Source organism: Pithys albifrons, chromosome 7 (genome assembly GCF_047495875.1).
Source record: "Pithys albifrons albifrons isolate INPA30051 chromosome 7, PitAlb_v1, whole genome shotgun sequence".
In the NCBI taxonomy this organism is placed as follows: domain Eukaryota; kingdom Metazoa; phylum Chordata; class Aves; order Passeriformes; family Thamnophilidae; genus Pithys; species Pithys albifrons.
This window is the reverse complement of record NC_092464.1, coordinates 21,008,403-21,024,972: the sequence shown is the minus strand read 5'-3', so window position 1 is coordinate 21,024,972 and position 16,570 is coordinate 21,008,403. Positions and strand designations below refer to the sequence as shown.

At 38.5% G+C, this 16,570-nt stretch overlaps 2 protein-coding genes across 6 annotated transcripts in view; both read left to right on the top strand.

The window, feature by feature from the left end:
• The window catches only part of LOC139674094 (macrophage mannose receptor 1-like), a 33,026-nt gene extending 27,592 nt beyond the window's left edge, over positions 1–5,434 (top strand). For both annotated transcript variants that reach the window (XM_071560242.1, XM_071560241.1), the window contains exons 26-29: positions 1,107–1,223; positions 2,046–2,213; positions 3,984–4,013; positions 4,396–5,434. In XM_071560242.1, the coding sequence (XP_071416343.1) occupies positions 1,107–1,223; positions 2,046–2,213; positions 3,984–4,013; positions 4,396–4,637 (557 nt within the window). In that variant the 3' untranslated portion in view covers positions 4,638–5,434. The remainder of the gene's footprint in view (positions 1–1,106; positions 1,224–2,045; positions 2,214–3,983; positions 4,014–4,395) is intronic.
• Positions 5,435–7,448: 2,014 nt separating this feature from the next.
• LOC139674093 (macrophage mannose receptor 1-like) overlaps positions 7,449–16,570 on the top strand; it is a 33,343-nt gene continuing 24,221 nt past the window's right edge. For all 4 annotated transcript variants that reach the window (XM_071560238.1, XM_071560236.1, XM_071560239.1 and 1 more), the window contains exons 1-5: positions 7,449–7,601; positions 9,793–10,188; positions 11,248–11,421; positions 13,291–13,449; positions 14,200–14,313. In XM_071560238.1, coding sequence (XP_071416339.1) covers positions 7,532–7,601; positions 9,793–10,188; positions 11,248–11,421; positions 13,291–13,449; positions 14,200–14,313 — 913 coding nt within the window. In that variant the 5' untranslated portion in view covers positions 7,449–7,531. The remainder of the gene's footprint in view (positions 7,602–9,792; positions 10,189–11,247; positions 11,422–13,290; positions 13,450–14,199; positions 14,314–16,570) is intronic.

The window sequence follows — 16,570 nt, the reverse complement described above, 5'->3', positions numbered from 1 at the left end:
AGACAGTGTGTGTGATTTGAAAGGGTTGCATGTGTTGCCTGGAAGCTCTATCAGCAAGGCTCCCTGGAAGACTGCAGAGCCAGGGGAGGGCAAAAGCTTCCCTTTCCCTTCCTTGGAGACATCCAGTCCTGGTCAAGGCCACGAGCTGCACCTTGGCTCTCTTTCACCTGTGCTGCTGCATCATCACCTACCTCACCCCTGTCTCAGAGGGCCATCAAATAGAAAAGGAAGCACTATAGTGCGCAAAAGAAATGGATCTTTCGTTTCACATCTTTTTAGATCCTCTTAGCCCTTTTATTCTACATCCATTTCCAGAAAAATGAATATATCAATTTGTTATCTTTTCAAACCAAGAAGAACAAATATATAGTCCTCCATAATTCCTATGAAAAATATAATCCAGCTACTTGAAAATATAGTGCATTTTGCCTGGTATTTAAAAATCATCATCTTCACTGTGCTTTCATGTCTTTCACTTGTAATGGCCCTGGTCACTCTATGTGCTGTTCCCTTACAACTGGACATGACTCTGCAGTCTGTATTAAAATTCTTGTTTACTCCCTACCAGCAGGAGAGGTTTGTGGGTGGTGACAGTGAGTGCATTCCTTAAGGAAAGCAGGTTACAGTTCTCCCTTAAAGAGAACAAAGCTACCTGGAGTGTGGGTGGTGGCTTGTAGCCAATGAGAGGCTTTGATGTATTTAAGGTGAATTGGTTAACCAATTATATCATAGCATGTTAGATGTCAGAGGGTATAAAAGGTGTGGATGCTACTGAGTGAGATTAGATGATCTAATAGGAACTTCTAGAACTATCTACTATTTCTACTGCTACTACGAGCTATGAGGAACTGTCTGTTAACTATCTTGAATAAGGTCTTGTAAGCCTTCTGATCAAGCCTTCTGATGTCTGCTGTGCCTGAGCTCTTCTGACCATCATCCACAGCGCCCCCCTGCCTGGGACTGAGGGGCTAACCCCCATATTTGGTGACCCCTACAGAGGTTTTATTATTAATCTTACTTTTTGTTATTATTGTTTATTATTAACCTCTCAAAAGCATTAACTGTGTTGGGGATACCTCCAATCATCATCTGTTGTTTTTTAATAGGTGGTGTGTTGGCTTCTGTAGAAGATCTGGCTGAATCAAACTTTTTAGTAGAACATGCAGACTTATTCACAAGCAAGACAAGTGGCTTTTGGATAGGAATATACAGAAATGTAAATGGTAATTATTCTAAGCACTATGAATAAACATAAATAGACTTTACTAAATGGGCAAAAATATGAATAAGATGCATTGTTTTTAAGTAACTAATTGAAGTACAGTACAAGTTCTGATCTCACCCCTCCCTGAGGACATCTCCTATTCCTGGTCTGTGAGAAAACCTTTCCCGGTGGGGAACGTGTCCCAGCTGGCTCTCATCTTCTCATGGTGGGGAGCACACATGTGGGAGCTGTGGGTGGCCAGCCAGAGCACACAGCATTAAGCTTCTCTGTCTCTCTGTATGGAGAAAATAAGTCTTGTGGCTAAAGAGTGCACTGGAAAACATGCATCTGGGTAAAAAAACCTGGTATCAATGCACAAGCAATCAGAAAGGATTTTATTTTAGATTATTTTCAGCTCACTGAAACATCAGGGTTTTTTTCAGAGTTTGTGAAAAAAGTTTTAATTTTAACTAAGCATATCTTAAGCATTACAGTAAAAGTGGCTTGATTTTCATTGACTGCTGCTAAAGTAATAATTTAGAAATTAAAAGAACAAAGCTTAGATTTAGCTATTTTCAGTTTGAAACTTTAGTATCCTAGACAAAAATATGGAGAAATATAAATTAAAACTAAGTTATGACTGAAAAATCTGCAAATCATAATTTGGAAAAGTAATTATATTGTTTTTGAGAATCTGATCAAATGAATTAGAAAAAACTACAGATGGAATTTTTTAAAGTAGTATTGCTTTTTTAAGCTGAATAAAGTAATATTATATTAATTAAGGCGAAGACCTTTCATGTGGACCTATTAGTATTGATAGTAACATTTGCAAAATTAGGGCAGCTGCTTTGGCAAGACAACAGTGCCTTAGACTTTGTCAACTGGGGTGAAGGACAGCCATCAGAGGACCAGCTTGATTACTGCGTGGAGTTGTCTGCATCCACTGGCTACTGGAGTGTCCTTCCTTGCTCCTCTCGAAAGGGTTTTATTTGTAAGAAACCAAAGAGTAAGTAAATTTAATATTTGCTCTTGACATTTATGGTTTTATTCCCATAGTAATAGCACAATATGATCATTACAAAAGACCAACACAAAAGATAGTATTTAAAGTCCTGCATATCACCTGTTTCAGTGTTCAGACCAAAATAATATGAATATATTGTTATCCTTATTTGTTTGTCCTCTTCATAATCTCCTTCTTCATAACCTCAGATTTTCTTGCATTTTGTGATGAATATTCAATTATTAACTAAAAATGATTAGTATTTTCTGAAAAAAAAATTAAAACTCCTTTGTAGTTTTGTTCCCCTCTTCCATAAACACATTTTTTCCAACGAATATTCCTATTCTCTTTCTATGGAATAAGAGTTGCATCAATAACTTGCTATTCTTCCTCTTGCTGCAGTATGATACATGCTGTTCCAGTAAAAGATGGATGAAGCAATTCTATTTAAATAATAACAGAACGGAAGCATGATCCAGAGAGCATATAGTGACCTTTGAAATGAGTAGAATTGTTTTGGTTAGCTTCCTTCCCCCCCCCTTTAATATTGTGTTTCTGTGTAACTGAACACCATCTGCTTTGGTCAGGAAGTGGAAATATCAGAATATTGTGAGCCAAGCAGCCATGTGGTATTTTGGAGTTTAACTGTAAATTCTGCAAAAAAAGTCTGATTTCCTGCCCTGTTTCACAACCCAAAGGTTCAGGATGTTTCTGAGGTTCAGTCCTTTCGCCTCCAAAGCCAAGCTGCAGCTGACACGGGTTGCAGCGGTTACAGCAGTGTTCAGGGGTGTTTGGGGCATGTTCTGAAAAGGAAAATTCTGCTTTTAGGACAATTCCTAGTTTCCTTTGAGTAGTCAGGGACTGGACACTACTGAACACTAATTCTTTGTTACCAGGTGTGTCTGAAAGCAGAAACTCACTATCAACACACACTTTGGTTGATGGCTTTGACTGTGACTGGCCCCAACATGCAAGCCAGAGGATATTCTCTTACACCGGGTTCTCCTGCAGAACCGGGTTTGAAGCACAATCAAGTACTTATTCCATTACAGCAGCTCTGCACCGTTTCACGGGACAACAGCTGCTTTTCCTTCGTGCTCACACACAGAGCAGAGCTCAGTGCATTGCTGTGCTTCTGCCGCAGCAGCCCAGCTCCTGGTGCATCCCAATCTCCCCAGGGGTCCCACTGCCCACGGGGAAGATCCACCTTTGGCGTGGCTTTCACCCAGTTCCCACCAGCTCCCACCAGTGCACCGGGAAAAAACCTTGCAGATGGCGCCCTCTGTGCACAGCCGGGGAAAGCTGCACAGCAAAGCTCGAGTTTATACATGTAATTATAATGCAAATAATTATGATAAACTAAGACCTACTGGGTCCCAAAGCAATTGTGTGTGGTACAAGAAAACTCTAATATCCTCAGCAGTTGATCAAGTTGTTCCCAGGCTCCACAGGAGTCAGACCTGGTGAAATGGGCAAGGTTTATTAATTAGGGGAGAAGAGGGAGTCCCTCTAAAACATTCAGAAACTACCAGTGCTTTGGTTATTAAAAAAGAAGCAAGAAGGAGGCTTTAATAGGCAAAACAATGCAGCTTTCTTAAAGGAAATATCGGATTAAAAATCGGTCACACCTTTTCATCTCTGTTAATTTAGCAGATGTGTTTCTAGGAGAAATGATGCTGTGCAGGTTACCAGACCTTTAGCTACCATGAAACTGTCAGGAAAAAAAGTGACCTTTTTAGATTTTGACTAAACATTTGTCTTCATCATTGACAGCTATTCTTGAAACAGCTGCAGACGTGGAAGGTAGGATTTTTTTCCCCTTTCTGAATTGTTTCAAAGATACATGAAAATAAATACTTGGATTTTGAATTAATTTAATATTATTTATTTAGTTTATATATATTTATTTATATGAGCTTGATTTACTTAGTTGCCATTGAACTCTTTCTCAAGAGTTTAGCTTACCTATGAGACACTAGGGTATCCCAGAATAAGCAAATGGTTTGGTAAATTGATCATGCCCTCTTTGCTCCTTCTTTTGCATGCTAAGATTGATGAAGAGGACTGACACAGAGACATTATTATAGGTTTTAACCCTGATAATTAAGGGGGAAATTATAGTTTTCAATATTCTGATTTATGGCTACAGTAAATCCATTTCTATTGGCTTTGTATTTATTTACAGATGCCAAAAAGGACAAAGTCAATGGTCACCTGAATATGTGGATACTACTTACTCTGGTCCTCATCATTTTATTAGGAATGGGTTTCATGATTTATTTTGCATTCAAGATCAAAACTCGAAATGAGATTGCAAGAGAGGAGAGGTGCAGCACTCAGATAGAACACAGCCATGCCCTACTTGGAAGGGACAACGAAAGCGACTCTACCAATGACAAAGAAAAAAATGAACACAGTGTTGTCTGATGGGATAAATCAGACAAACTAAATAGTTAAGTTTAAAAAAATATAGCTGAAACAAAGAAAATTTTAGTCTCTATTACATGCATGTAACTTCTACTATGAATTAAAACTGTCAGTTATTCTTTTGGTAAGGATTAAGAACTCCTGTTCCATGCTCTTCAGTAAATATTCCTAGGTATTTGAGTTAGTACTGCATAAAATTAAGCAAGCATGAAAAACAACAGAAGTAGTGGGAATTTATATTTAAAAGTTATAGTTAGTACCACAGTGTTCTCTTTGTTTAGAGATTTGTGGCAGCAGCACAAAGTCAAGACTAACAAATGAGCACCTTGCAGAGCGCTCAGCCCTAATGCCTGCACTTTGAGAATGTCTCATTGTACTGTACTGAAGCATGCACGCTGTTACTCAGGTAAAGTGGTGTTTGGAATAAACAGAGGATTACATGAACTGTTTGTCCCCATTGTTGCTCCTGTCTTTCCTCTTTACCCAAATATATATATTTTCCTTGTGATAGTATTATAAGTGAAATGCAAACACTTCTCCTTTATTCATGGCTTCAATTTGGATTTCAATTTTATGACTTTGAATGTTTTTACCATTTATGAACATGAGACTACATCAATAAATTATCTATATATTACATAATAATACTTCAGTATTGTTTATTTAGCCTGTGGAGATGTTACAAAGTTTGGTGATCACACGAGTAATTTACCTTAAAAGCAAAGCTAACAAGAGGAAACACAGAAACATGAACAAGGCACGTGACTTAAAAAGCCATAAATAAACTAAAAAATAAAGCAGATGCCAAATAAAGCTGGAAGAATCCATTCCTGGTTTAATTTCTCTTGATCATTTATTTTAAGATGTCTTTGCTTACTATCCTCCACCTCTTATAAACAGACTGACAGCTGGGCACTGTGTCCCAGCTACAGGCCACTAAAGCAGTGGGGCACACCACAGTGCCTTGGTAGTGAAGTGTTTTGGAGGTTTACTGTGCTGTTTAAATTTCTATGAATTCTCGGTTGTTTATGACATGCTGTAGAAAAAATCATCTCAGGGATCTCTGGGAAAAACAAACCTTAAGGAAGTACACAAGAACGGCAAAGGAGATATCACATGGCATTGGATTGATGGTTTGTAGATATGGCAATTAAACAAAACTTGTTGCAAAGGACAAGGAATAATGAACATTTTGTATTCAAACTACTTTTACTGACAGTCCTCTTGAATCTTACATATTTTTTTGTCCTACCTGTAAGTTATAACAAATACATATATTTTAGGGGTTTTGTAAATACTGAGACTGAATTGGATTCATTGCTGTTTGATGGATAATGATAAAGGCAAAGCAAATGAAAAGAGTAAATAGATTAAAAAAATTCAAAATAATATAATTATTTAAATTTCTGATATTAATAACACAGCTCTGAAAACCCTACATTGTGTAATTGGGTTTAATCATAGAATCATAGAATCGATTGGGTTGGAAAAGACCTCAGAGATCATCAAGTCCAACCCTTGGTCCAACTCCAGTCCATTTACTAGATCATGGCACTCAGTGCCATGTCCAGTCAGTTTAAAAGCCTTCAGGGATGGTGAATCCACCACCTCTCTGGGCAGGCCATTCCAATGCCTGATTACTCTCTCCATAAAGAATTTTTTTTCTGATATCCAACTTAAATTTCCCCTGGCAGAGCTTGAGCCCGTGCCCCCTTGTCCTATTGCTGAGTGCCTGGGAGAAGAGACCAGCCCCCACCTGGCTAGAACTTCCCTTCCGGGAGTTATAGACAGTGATGAGGTCACCTCTGAGCCTCCTCTTCTCCAGGCTAAACAACCCCAGCTCCCTCAGCCTCTCCCAAGAGGACTTATGCTCCAGTCCCTTCACCAGCCTTATTGCTCTTCTCTTACATTAAGTGCTACTTTGCCTTTGCAGAAAATACTGTGAGATTTGTCTTCATAATAAAGCCAAGAAAAATTTGAAAGGCAATTTAATCTGAATATTTTTCTTCTTTTTCTTCAAAATGAATAAGGGATTTTGCATATTAGCTGAAGTTCATTCTACTTAATAAAGAACTGCAGCTCACTTGTAAAGATTGAAAATATTCCTCTTTCCTCATCTCATTTACACTTTCTACAAAGAAAAAAGTAGGTACTAAAATTCAGTTGTACTTTCTGCCTTGAATAATTCAGAAAGAAATTTTGCTGCCAAAATCACTGGCTAACAGAAAGATTTGTAAAAATTTGGTTGATTCGTGTTGGTTCTTTTAAGATAAATTTGCATGAAATAACAACTCAGTAGCTTTCCCAGCTGATAAATTGGAGAAGATAAAAGGCAGGTGTAATGACTTGTCAAGTCATCGAGCAAAATTGAATTCTCCAGTCTGGGTTAATTTTTTACTGAAATAGTTAACATTGCTCACTGCATCAAATTAAACTAATACATCTTTTGTAGCAGTGAAGACCTACCTGGCTAAGAAATTTGCATATCTTTTTCTCTGAGTTTTCCAGGTATGTATGTGTGACATTTAAAGGACATCCATTTAAGTGCACTCCCTGCCTGCTCCCTCTGTCTTTGAGGGTCAGAATGTTATGATTCCAGAGCCAAACAAAGAAAGTAAAAAATAATTGGCAGAATGATGTTAAACTGTTAAAACTTTGCCACTTGCATTTGAATGGATGGAAACTCAGTTTGAGATGCAAAGTTTGAATTTTGTAATTATTTATAGATTTCAAAATACTACATGTGACAGGATATTTCCTTATTTAGAGCCCAGAGTTTTCTCTTCCACGTAGAAATCTCCAAAACTGAGAAGGAACCAAAACCAACTGATTCCTTAAGGACCTCTACTGCAGCAATTAATTTCAGCTCATCTCTTTGCAAATAAGAAGACAGAATGAAATACTTGACTTTTTCTGCAGTCTTAGTTTTCCTCTCATTTGTTCATACTGCTTTTCAGACACTCGGTGAGTTTATTTTTTCCTATCCCCTGAAAAAGTGGATGTGAAAGTGGGCATCTTTGTTGTCTTGTTGGTTTTTCAGGCTCTTTAAGATTTTCACACAGCTTGACTACTCTGCATTTCATACTTGTCCTAAGAGGAGTACACAGAAGTTTGCAAAAGACAGACACAGAGATATTGACTTACTCTTAAAGAGAGGGGAAGAGTCAAAAAGGGGTAAAAGCTGGGAATCAGAAGTCAGGACAGACTCATGTATGCAGATAAAGATTGACTTTTGGGTACAAATTACTTATTGGCTACATCTACTCTCTGAAGTAGATTGGCTTTACAGTGTGCTCCATAGTCCTTGTCTGTGTGCTTGACACTTTAAAAAGAGAAAGGAATTAAATAGGGTGTTGTAAGTGTATTTCTTAACATGGGATTGTGTGGGATGAGATAGAACTTGTGGATTGATATAAGATGTAACACTGTGGCTGAGCAGATGCCAGTGGAAAAAAAATTAGAAATACATGGGATTCAAGAACAGCCCTGAAATAACTACTACAACTTTCAGAGTAAGGATGAGAGACATAGTTAAGGCTCTGAAGTTGACCAAAACCAGATCACAGCTCCCTTTTGATGTAAGGATGATGGTAATGTTCAAAGATATTTTTTCTTTATCCTTCAGTTCATTAGATTTGTGCTCTGGGGTGCATATTGAGTTTCCAAAAGCAGACACTGTGCCAGCACTACCCTGTGCTAAAAGGGGGCTCTGCCTGATCTGTGAGCTGGGAACCAAACCCACAAGCAGGAACCTCACAGTTTCCAGCAAGAACTCCTATCATTAGACCCCAAAATACTACAAGGGACAATAGCCGAAACACAGGGGATTACACTAAGCACTTATTCATTTAGCAATAAGAAAGAAAAGATTTAATAATATTTAAAATCTTCTGCCTAAATGGACAAGAAAACAAGAAACTAGGTCTGAGTTTCAAATTTAGATTTGCAGAAGTGACACTTCCATATTTTACTGAGCTGGTCTAAGTAATACAGCGACTTTCTGGGAGAGCTCAACAACTATTCTTTCTGTCATAGCCTCCTAGAATTTCCCAGACACTTTCCCCTCTATTCACTACTCAACAGCTGCTTACCCTAACACTTGTCCTAGAAATTTCCTTCAGTGTTTGGAGGCATAGCTCATGATATCCCTTATGCATTATTCTCTCAGATTGATATGGGAGAGATGCTGCATCTCTGTTTCCAGGTGGCAATTTGAGGCACAGAGATATGAAGGGCAGAGCTTTGTCCTCCTGTTCCATAGGTCATAGAATATTCCTTGCAGTCCAAAATCCGGTCCCTCATGGCCCAAAGCCAATGTAAGCTGAATGCTACCTGAAATTTTGAAAAGTGTACAGCTGTGTGCTCAGATTGACATGCTTTGCATGTCACAGTACAGCTGCCATTCTGGGCAACCCTTCCCAGCAGAGGACTTGTCTCAATGGATTACTAAATTAGGCTGCCTTTAACCCTTTGGGAGTGTTAACCACCTTGTTCAACATTCAAAATGCACTAGCACACAAGCCCACACCTGTAGTATCTGTGTGCTGCCCAGTTCTTGTGACAATGTTTGTGATTTGATTGTGTGCATTATGTTGACTTCTTATGATGGATATACCAATGAAAGGATACTGGAACAAGGCAAGATAATGAATTACAGTTTTTCATTCTAATAAAACCTGCCAAACTATAACAGACTATACCAATTTCGGAAGGAGCAAGATTACAGAATGTCCACTCACCAGCTGTATTGAGCACAATTGCAACCCCATAGAGATGTATGCTATAGGAGTCAAATCTATAATGTGTGAAGTGATGGCAAACTTACAAATTTTCAGTTAAATCTCCTTTGAAGATCTTGAATGAAAATTAAATTCCATTATAATGATGACATTTTTGAAGTTGACATAATGTTTCATGTGTTCTTATTACTCTGTATTGTATTTACATGCAGTTACATGAGCTGCATATATTTTTCTCTCCCAGAACAAAATAAGTCTTGAAAATGCCATCTGATCTTTGCAAATGTGTCCTCATATTTGCAGTCTCCTGACATGAGTCAGATCAACATAGAATCAACAGTACATCTTTCTCTTCACAAGCTCCTTTACCATGTGCTCACCATAAATACAGTAATTCTGAATGTTTTGTTTTACAGACAAAGAAATATTTTTAATATACAATGAGGATACTAAGCTCTGTTTAACTGCTCAGAGTACTGAGGCAGTCACAACAGCCACTTGCAGGAAAAACACTGATTTACAAAAATTCAGGTGGGTCTCTGATCATCAGCTGATGAACGTGGCATTTGCACAATGTTTGGGAGTGCCCCACAAGAAAAACCAGGCTAAAATTTCTCTGCACCTATGCGACAAGAAAAATGAATTCCAGAAATGGGAATGTAGAAATGCGACCTTGGCAATCCAAGGGGAAGATTTATTTCTCAATGCTGGCAAAAGAAAAGAAAATATTGTGCTGAAAACAGGATCAGAGACGATGAGTAAATGGAAGATCTATGGAACCGTGGATGATTTGTGTTCTCGAGGCCATGAAGGTAAAGTGTAAAGGTTAATCTTGATGGTTATTGAATGCACTTGTTTGCCATCAAAGATATGGTTCTTTGATTTCTGCTCCCCTTAGTCTAACATCAGCTGTTCCCCCTGCGGCAATGGTGGACTAGAGGATGATTAGTTTACATATTCAGGCCTGTATTCCTCTATCTTGGAGAAACATAACTGCTTAGGTTCAGACTGAATGCAGTATTTGCAAAAATGTGCATTTTTTTTCCTTTACTCTTAAAGCAAGGGTGGATGTAGGTTATCTTTAATTGTTAGCCTTACCCACTTTTCTCAGTGGTGCCTACCAATAATACAAGAGGCAATGGGCAGAAACTGATGCACAGTAAGTTCCACCTGAATATGAGGAAAAACTACTGTGTGAATGATAAAGGACTGGGACAGGCTGCCCAGAGAGGTTGTGAAGTCTCCTTCACCGGAGATACTCAATAACTGCCTGGACACAACTCTCTGAAATGTGCTCCAGGATGGCCCTGCTTGAGCAGGGAGGTTGGGTCAGATGATCCAGTGTGGTCCCTCCCATTTTGTGACCCATTTTGTGATTTTATGACTGTAATCAAAGCACTTTAATTAATTGCATACTCTTACTCATGAGATTCCATCAGTATTGTTGGATAAAAGGCAAAAATATCTAAGTTTAATACACCAATATAAAATGTAAGGAAATAATCCCATGCATGCTACCTTTATAGTTTACTTTTAATGAATTATTGAAAAATAAGCTACTTAATGAAAAAAATTACTATTCTTTAGAAAATTTTATTTAAATGTATGAGGCAAAAATCACTACAGTTCTTTCAGAGTTGGCTACAATATGAAACTGCTCTATTTCCAGCTGCTACACATGATGATGTACCCCAAAAGGAAATGGCAGATTGCAAGACCTACCAAGAACTTCCACAACAGACACTGGTGGTGACAGCAGTTTCCCAGTCACACCAGTCTAACACTTGTAACATTTTCTCCGCAGAGCCTTATGGAGAGTACAGATATGTAGAATCACATACACATAGTAATATTTCTCTTTGCCCCCTCAGATTTGTTTACACTGTTAGGAAATTCCAATGGAGCTCCATGTGCCTTCCCCTTCCAGTTGAGTGGTAGATGGTACAGTGAGTGCACGGCTGCTGGCAGGTCAGATGGCCTCCTCTGGTGTGCAACAACGCCCGACTTCGACATCGACCATTTGTATGGGTTCTGTCCGACTGCCAGTAAGTCCCACAGGCTGACATAAATATTATAACAAAACACTATTGGGTAAATATCATTACTGAGATGCTGTTAATAATAGAGAAAGGAAAAACCTTGTAATGACCTAATTTGACTCAAAAATGTCTCTTTCATGCCATAATATTCTTGACAGAAGAAACAAATCTGTTTGCTATTAATCTGTGGTCAAGCTGAAAGTTGTCTGAGTGTGTCCATCTGTAGTTAACACCAGGGAAAAGACCACTGTGTTTTAATGACTACCTTCAGCCTAGAATCACCTGAAAACTGAGATTTACAGTTATTCACAGCCTAATACTCATTGATATTTGTGGTAGCAGTAGTATAACCTTGTCTACCCAAGAAAAGCCCTGTTCTGTATAACAAGATGGGTCAACAGTCCGTGGGAGGATGTAGTTTGTTTTCTGAAAGCTAGAAAATGAGAAGATTGGCTAAGATTTTACTGAAGTAGTAGGATCATTAGCATTTCCTTTGTAATGTTTCAGACTGCATTACAAGATAATGTTATCTGAACAGGTAACAGTATGTGCATTGGAGTACAAGGTGAAGAACTTTGAAACACAGTGTTAATCAAGATATTAAAAACGCTCCCTGAAACCTAATCTTTCAGTGTTATATCCCATACTCAGCATTGTCATTTTGTGGGGAGTCTTGTGTTGGGAAACCAGGTTCTTCTCACTCTCAGCCACTGACTACCACCATCATTTTGGCTGATTTTGTGAAAATTATTCCCTGGTGCACTATTGCAAGCAGTAGCGTGAAGAATCCCATACCATCCTGCCTATATGAACTAGAACACATGAAGTATTTGACATTATAATATTGATGGGACATTATCACTAACACTTGAGTCTACAGTTAAAAAAGAATGTTAAAAATCTGGGAATAAGCAAAAAAGAAACCCAGTAAGAAGTAGGAAACATTCCTTCTAATAAATCATTCAAGAAATTTAGTATTTTTTTCTCAACAAGAGCAAAATTTAGAGCAAGTTGTAATCACAGCTTGTTTCAGCACTTGCCCAGGGAACATTTTTACTAACAGTGAGCTCTCAGAAGACAATTTCTAAATTCCAGTTACCTAAAACACATGTCAGGCTACAAATACAATCTCAGCTCTCTCAGATGCTCCTCACTGGACCCTTCACCAGCTCTCTTGCCCTTCTCTAGACTCACCCTTGCACCTCAATGTCTTACTTGTAGTAAGGAGCCCAAAACTGAAGCCAGTATTTGAGAAGTGGTCACATCAGTCCCAAGTACAGTGGGATGGTCATTGCCCTGGCCACATGTTTCTGATACAAGCCAGGATGCCATTGGCCTTCTTGGCCATCTGGGCACACTGCTGGCTCATGGTCAGCTGGTTATCAGCCAACACCCCCAAGTTCTTTTTCACTGGACAGCTTTCCAACTGCTCTTTCCCAAGCCTGTAGCATTGTAAAAGTAATTAGTGATGGCATAGTTTCAAAAGCAAAGTTTCCATTACTGGAAATGTTTGCATTTCAGTTGTGTTTCAGCCAAGAATAAACTTGGACATAGTCTATGAGCTGCTGAACAGGATTTCAGAGTAGACAATACTAGGATACAGTTTTGCTTTACTGATATCTTTATGATTTTTTTTTCACCCAGAAATTATAAAATTTGAAGGGGAAAGTGAAAATAGAGAAAGAAAGACCCATCTCTGCTAATTTAAATTGCAAAGGCTTTTCTACTTAACAAAAATCAAGCTAACTTGTGGGACTGAGCCTTATTTGCTCCAGCATGTAATTTCACACGTTGCTTGCAATGAATTTTTCTGTAACATTTTGAGTAAAATGTTTACTACAAACTGAAATACTAAATCTCCTTTCTCTCACACAGACAATGACAGATTTTGGAGTACAGACCCTTTGACAGGAACCTACTACCAGATAAACTACCAGTCAGCTCTCACATGGCACCAAGCAAGGAAGAGCTGTCAGCAACAGAACGCAGAATTATTCAGTGTCACAGAGATACATGAACAAATGTATCTAAGAGGTGAACTGATAATCAAGACTCAGTAAAAAGTGTGCCAAAGAGGTTTTTTAACTGATTACAAATGTTTCAGGGCTTTAAGCACTTTACAATGAATAGTTGAAGGAAAATTACTGCCAATTAATCTTTTTATAGGTGAAACTTATGTAAGTTGTGGAATTGCCATTTGAAATTATTTATATTATTATCTAAGAATCTAAGAATTTCTAGATAATTAGGCAAAAGCTAGATTAAGCTCAGAAAACAGCAAAAAGGTACTAGAAAAGGACCTTAGAAGGAAGAACATTTTAGGAGGCAGACATTATATGACTTTTGTGTTGATGAATCAGTATTTTTCATATATATCTAATGAAATTTTTAGAATACCATGCAAATTTTTACAAAGACTACTAAAAATTTAAAGACTTTCTGGATTTATGCACACTCTGTAGGATGAAAGTCCTATATCTATTGTATCACAATCAAGAAAAGTTGTAACAGTATTAACAATTCCGTCTTTCCATTTTTAAAGCTTGTTTACATATAACTGTATAATAGCACTAAATTCAGATAAACTAATTTGTAAAATAGTCTTTTGCAATTCGCTACCCGTTACCTACAGAAAAACCCTTCCGAGTTTATTACCACTAAACATGGATTCTGTACTGAACTTAGAAATCCCAAAGCAGACTTTTACTATCTACTTCTAACCTTTAAAAATGCAAAACATTTCCTAAAAAATCTCACCAGCATTCAATTCTTTTGGTTACCTAGATCTGATTGACAGCAAGAGATCCTCTCTCTGGATTGGGCTTAACAGCCTGAATCTCAACAGTGGCTGGCAGTGGAGTGGTGGCATTCCCTTCAGATACTTAAACTGGGCACCAGGTAGTAATTTTGTAAACATTTTAAGGAATTAATATCTTACACCTGTATGATGAAAGCGTAGTAATTGAAGTCCTCTAGTATTCCCCATAAACATGAGGAAATAGAGCTGAAAGGCTTAGGAGACATGTGAGATGGAAAACCTGAAAATTATGCTTTCCTTCACTAGATGTACCTTATGGAATTTCAAGCAGAAGAGCTAAATAATGTCATCTCCTATCTGAAGCAGATAAAGTAAAAAAGCACTAGTTGAGCTGTAGCATACTGGGAAAGCCTTCAAGTCATTAAATCCTCTGTGTCTTTACAACTCACAAGGGTTATCAGACCCTGCATCCTGCAAGGGCTCATCTGTCAATGAGCATCACTCTTGAAAAGCCTTCTTATGCTTTTCTACTCCTCTCCTCTCTAACATTCAAGAGACACTGCAAATAGAGTTTACAGCATTGGCAGTTTATCTCTGAAGTGTGCTTCATGGTTGCCATGGCAACAGTCAGTTGCAGCAAATTATGAATAAATGCAAGCATAGTCCATATTTTGCCTTCCAAGTCTCAGAGGTGTCACCCGCTTTTATCTGGCACAGAGGATGAAGGAAAAGCCCAGAACTGCTGAGTTTCGTAGAGGATTTTCTATCTTTTGCTGAGCTTGTCAAATTCCTTAAGCCTTGCAGAGAACAGGAGTTGACTCTCAGGTCAAGCAGCCCACACCCCCAGTGCTCCTGTCCCCCACATGATGGCTGTGATCATGAGTTAATCTACACATTTCCAGTTCACTACAAAATTATTTTAAGTTGTATCTTTTGTGGGGAGGGGAAAAAAAGAAAAAGTAATTCATCATACTGTGGGCCTCTCTGAGAAGAGGGAAACACTGACCATTCCCCAGGCAGGGATAGTGGTCTTGGAGAAACTCCTGGAGGGTTAATTGAAGAAGTAGGCAGAGGAGAGACACTTGGCAATTTTGAGGGCATGTGAGGACACTCTTCTTGCAGCAGGACACAAATCTGCATCCAAGTTGCCAAAGAGACATGCAGAAATGACCTTTTCAAAGGACCTGCATGGAATACTTTGTTCCAGCATATTGTGAGTCTGCTGGACCAGAGGCTGAAATAGAAAGGAAAGACTTCCCCACAAGGCCATTGTGGAAATGAGGAAATTTGTTTTCACATTAGACTTGGTATACCTTATCCAAAAGATGTGCCTTATATTCTGTTCTAGGAAGTCCATATTATTATTTTTGTACTCTGCTAAACACAGCTCTACAATCTAGGAACCATTTAATATCCTTCCATGAAGAAGAAGCCTACTATCTCAGGCACTGCCCATCAGGTTCCCATCATTCCAGTGAGGGAGTCCATTGACTCCTTCAATGTCTGGAGTCTCCCCTCCGATATCTACTGACTGGGCAACAACATAATTTGTTCTGTAACTGGTTGTGAGCTATATGTTCCATACTGGATTTATGTGTGACCTCTTGTGGGGTGATGGGCCTTGATGAATTGAGGGAAACTCCTCAACTCCCCAGAGGGATGCTGATAAGTGATGGATGTTACCAAAGAATGGAATGTTATTGAATTAGCATGGCCTTTCTTTGCTGCACCCTGTGGCACCCTGCAGACTCAAAGACCCACGCCCTCAGGCATCTGTATCACCCCCAATGTATTGATTATAGTCACACGAAACCACCTGAAGAAAAAAAAGGTATAAAAGAAGTGAAGTTTAAACCAATGCTGGGGCAGAAATGCCATTGTCTCTGCTGGGGTAACTTCTAGCAGCTTGTCCTGCCTCCTCTCACCACTTGGAACAATGTAGGGGTGAGGAAACCATGTGCTTTGTATACTTTATACTTTATATCTTATACTTTAATCCCTTACAAAGTTATATATTCTATCTTACATCTTATGCTTACAGCTACTTTTATTCTTACACTATAAGCACCTTCTTTACTAACTGTGTTTTGCTACTTTAATACTAATAACAGTAACTTGCTTTCTTTTGCAGTGTGCAGTTTCTTTTCAACATGTGTGTTGATAAGAAGCAGCTCTGTTCTTTCCTTTTGCTTTGTGTTACAGAGAGAGTGGTGTGCAAGCTATTTTATTGCTCTATGTTATTGAAAGGGTGTCTAGATAAGTGTTTTAGGTGGCTGTGTTTCTAGTTAGTAATTCTTTGGAGCTAGTTTCTGTCTGTTGTGAGAGTGGGATACACTGCTGTATTGAAATGTAAGTTTGATATGCTTGTCTCTGTAAAATGTGTTTTGTGCTGGTTTC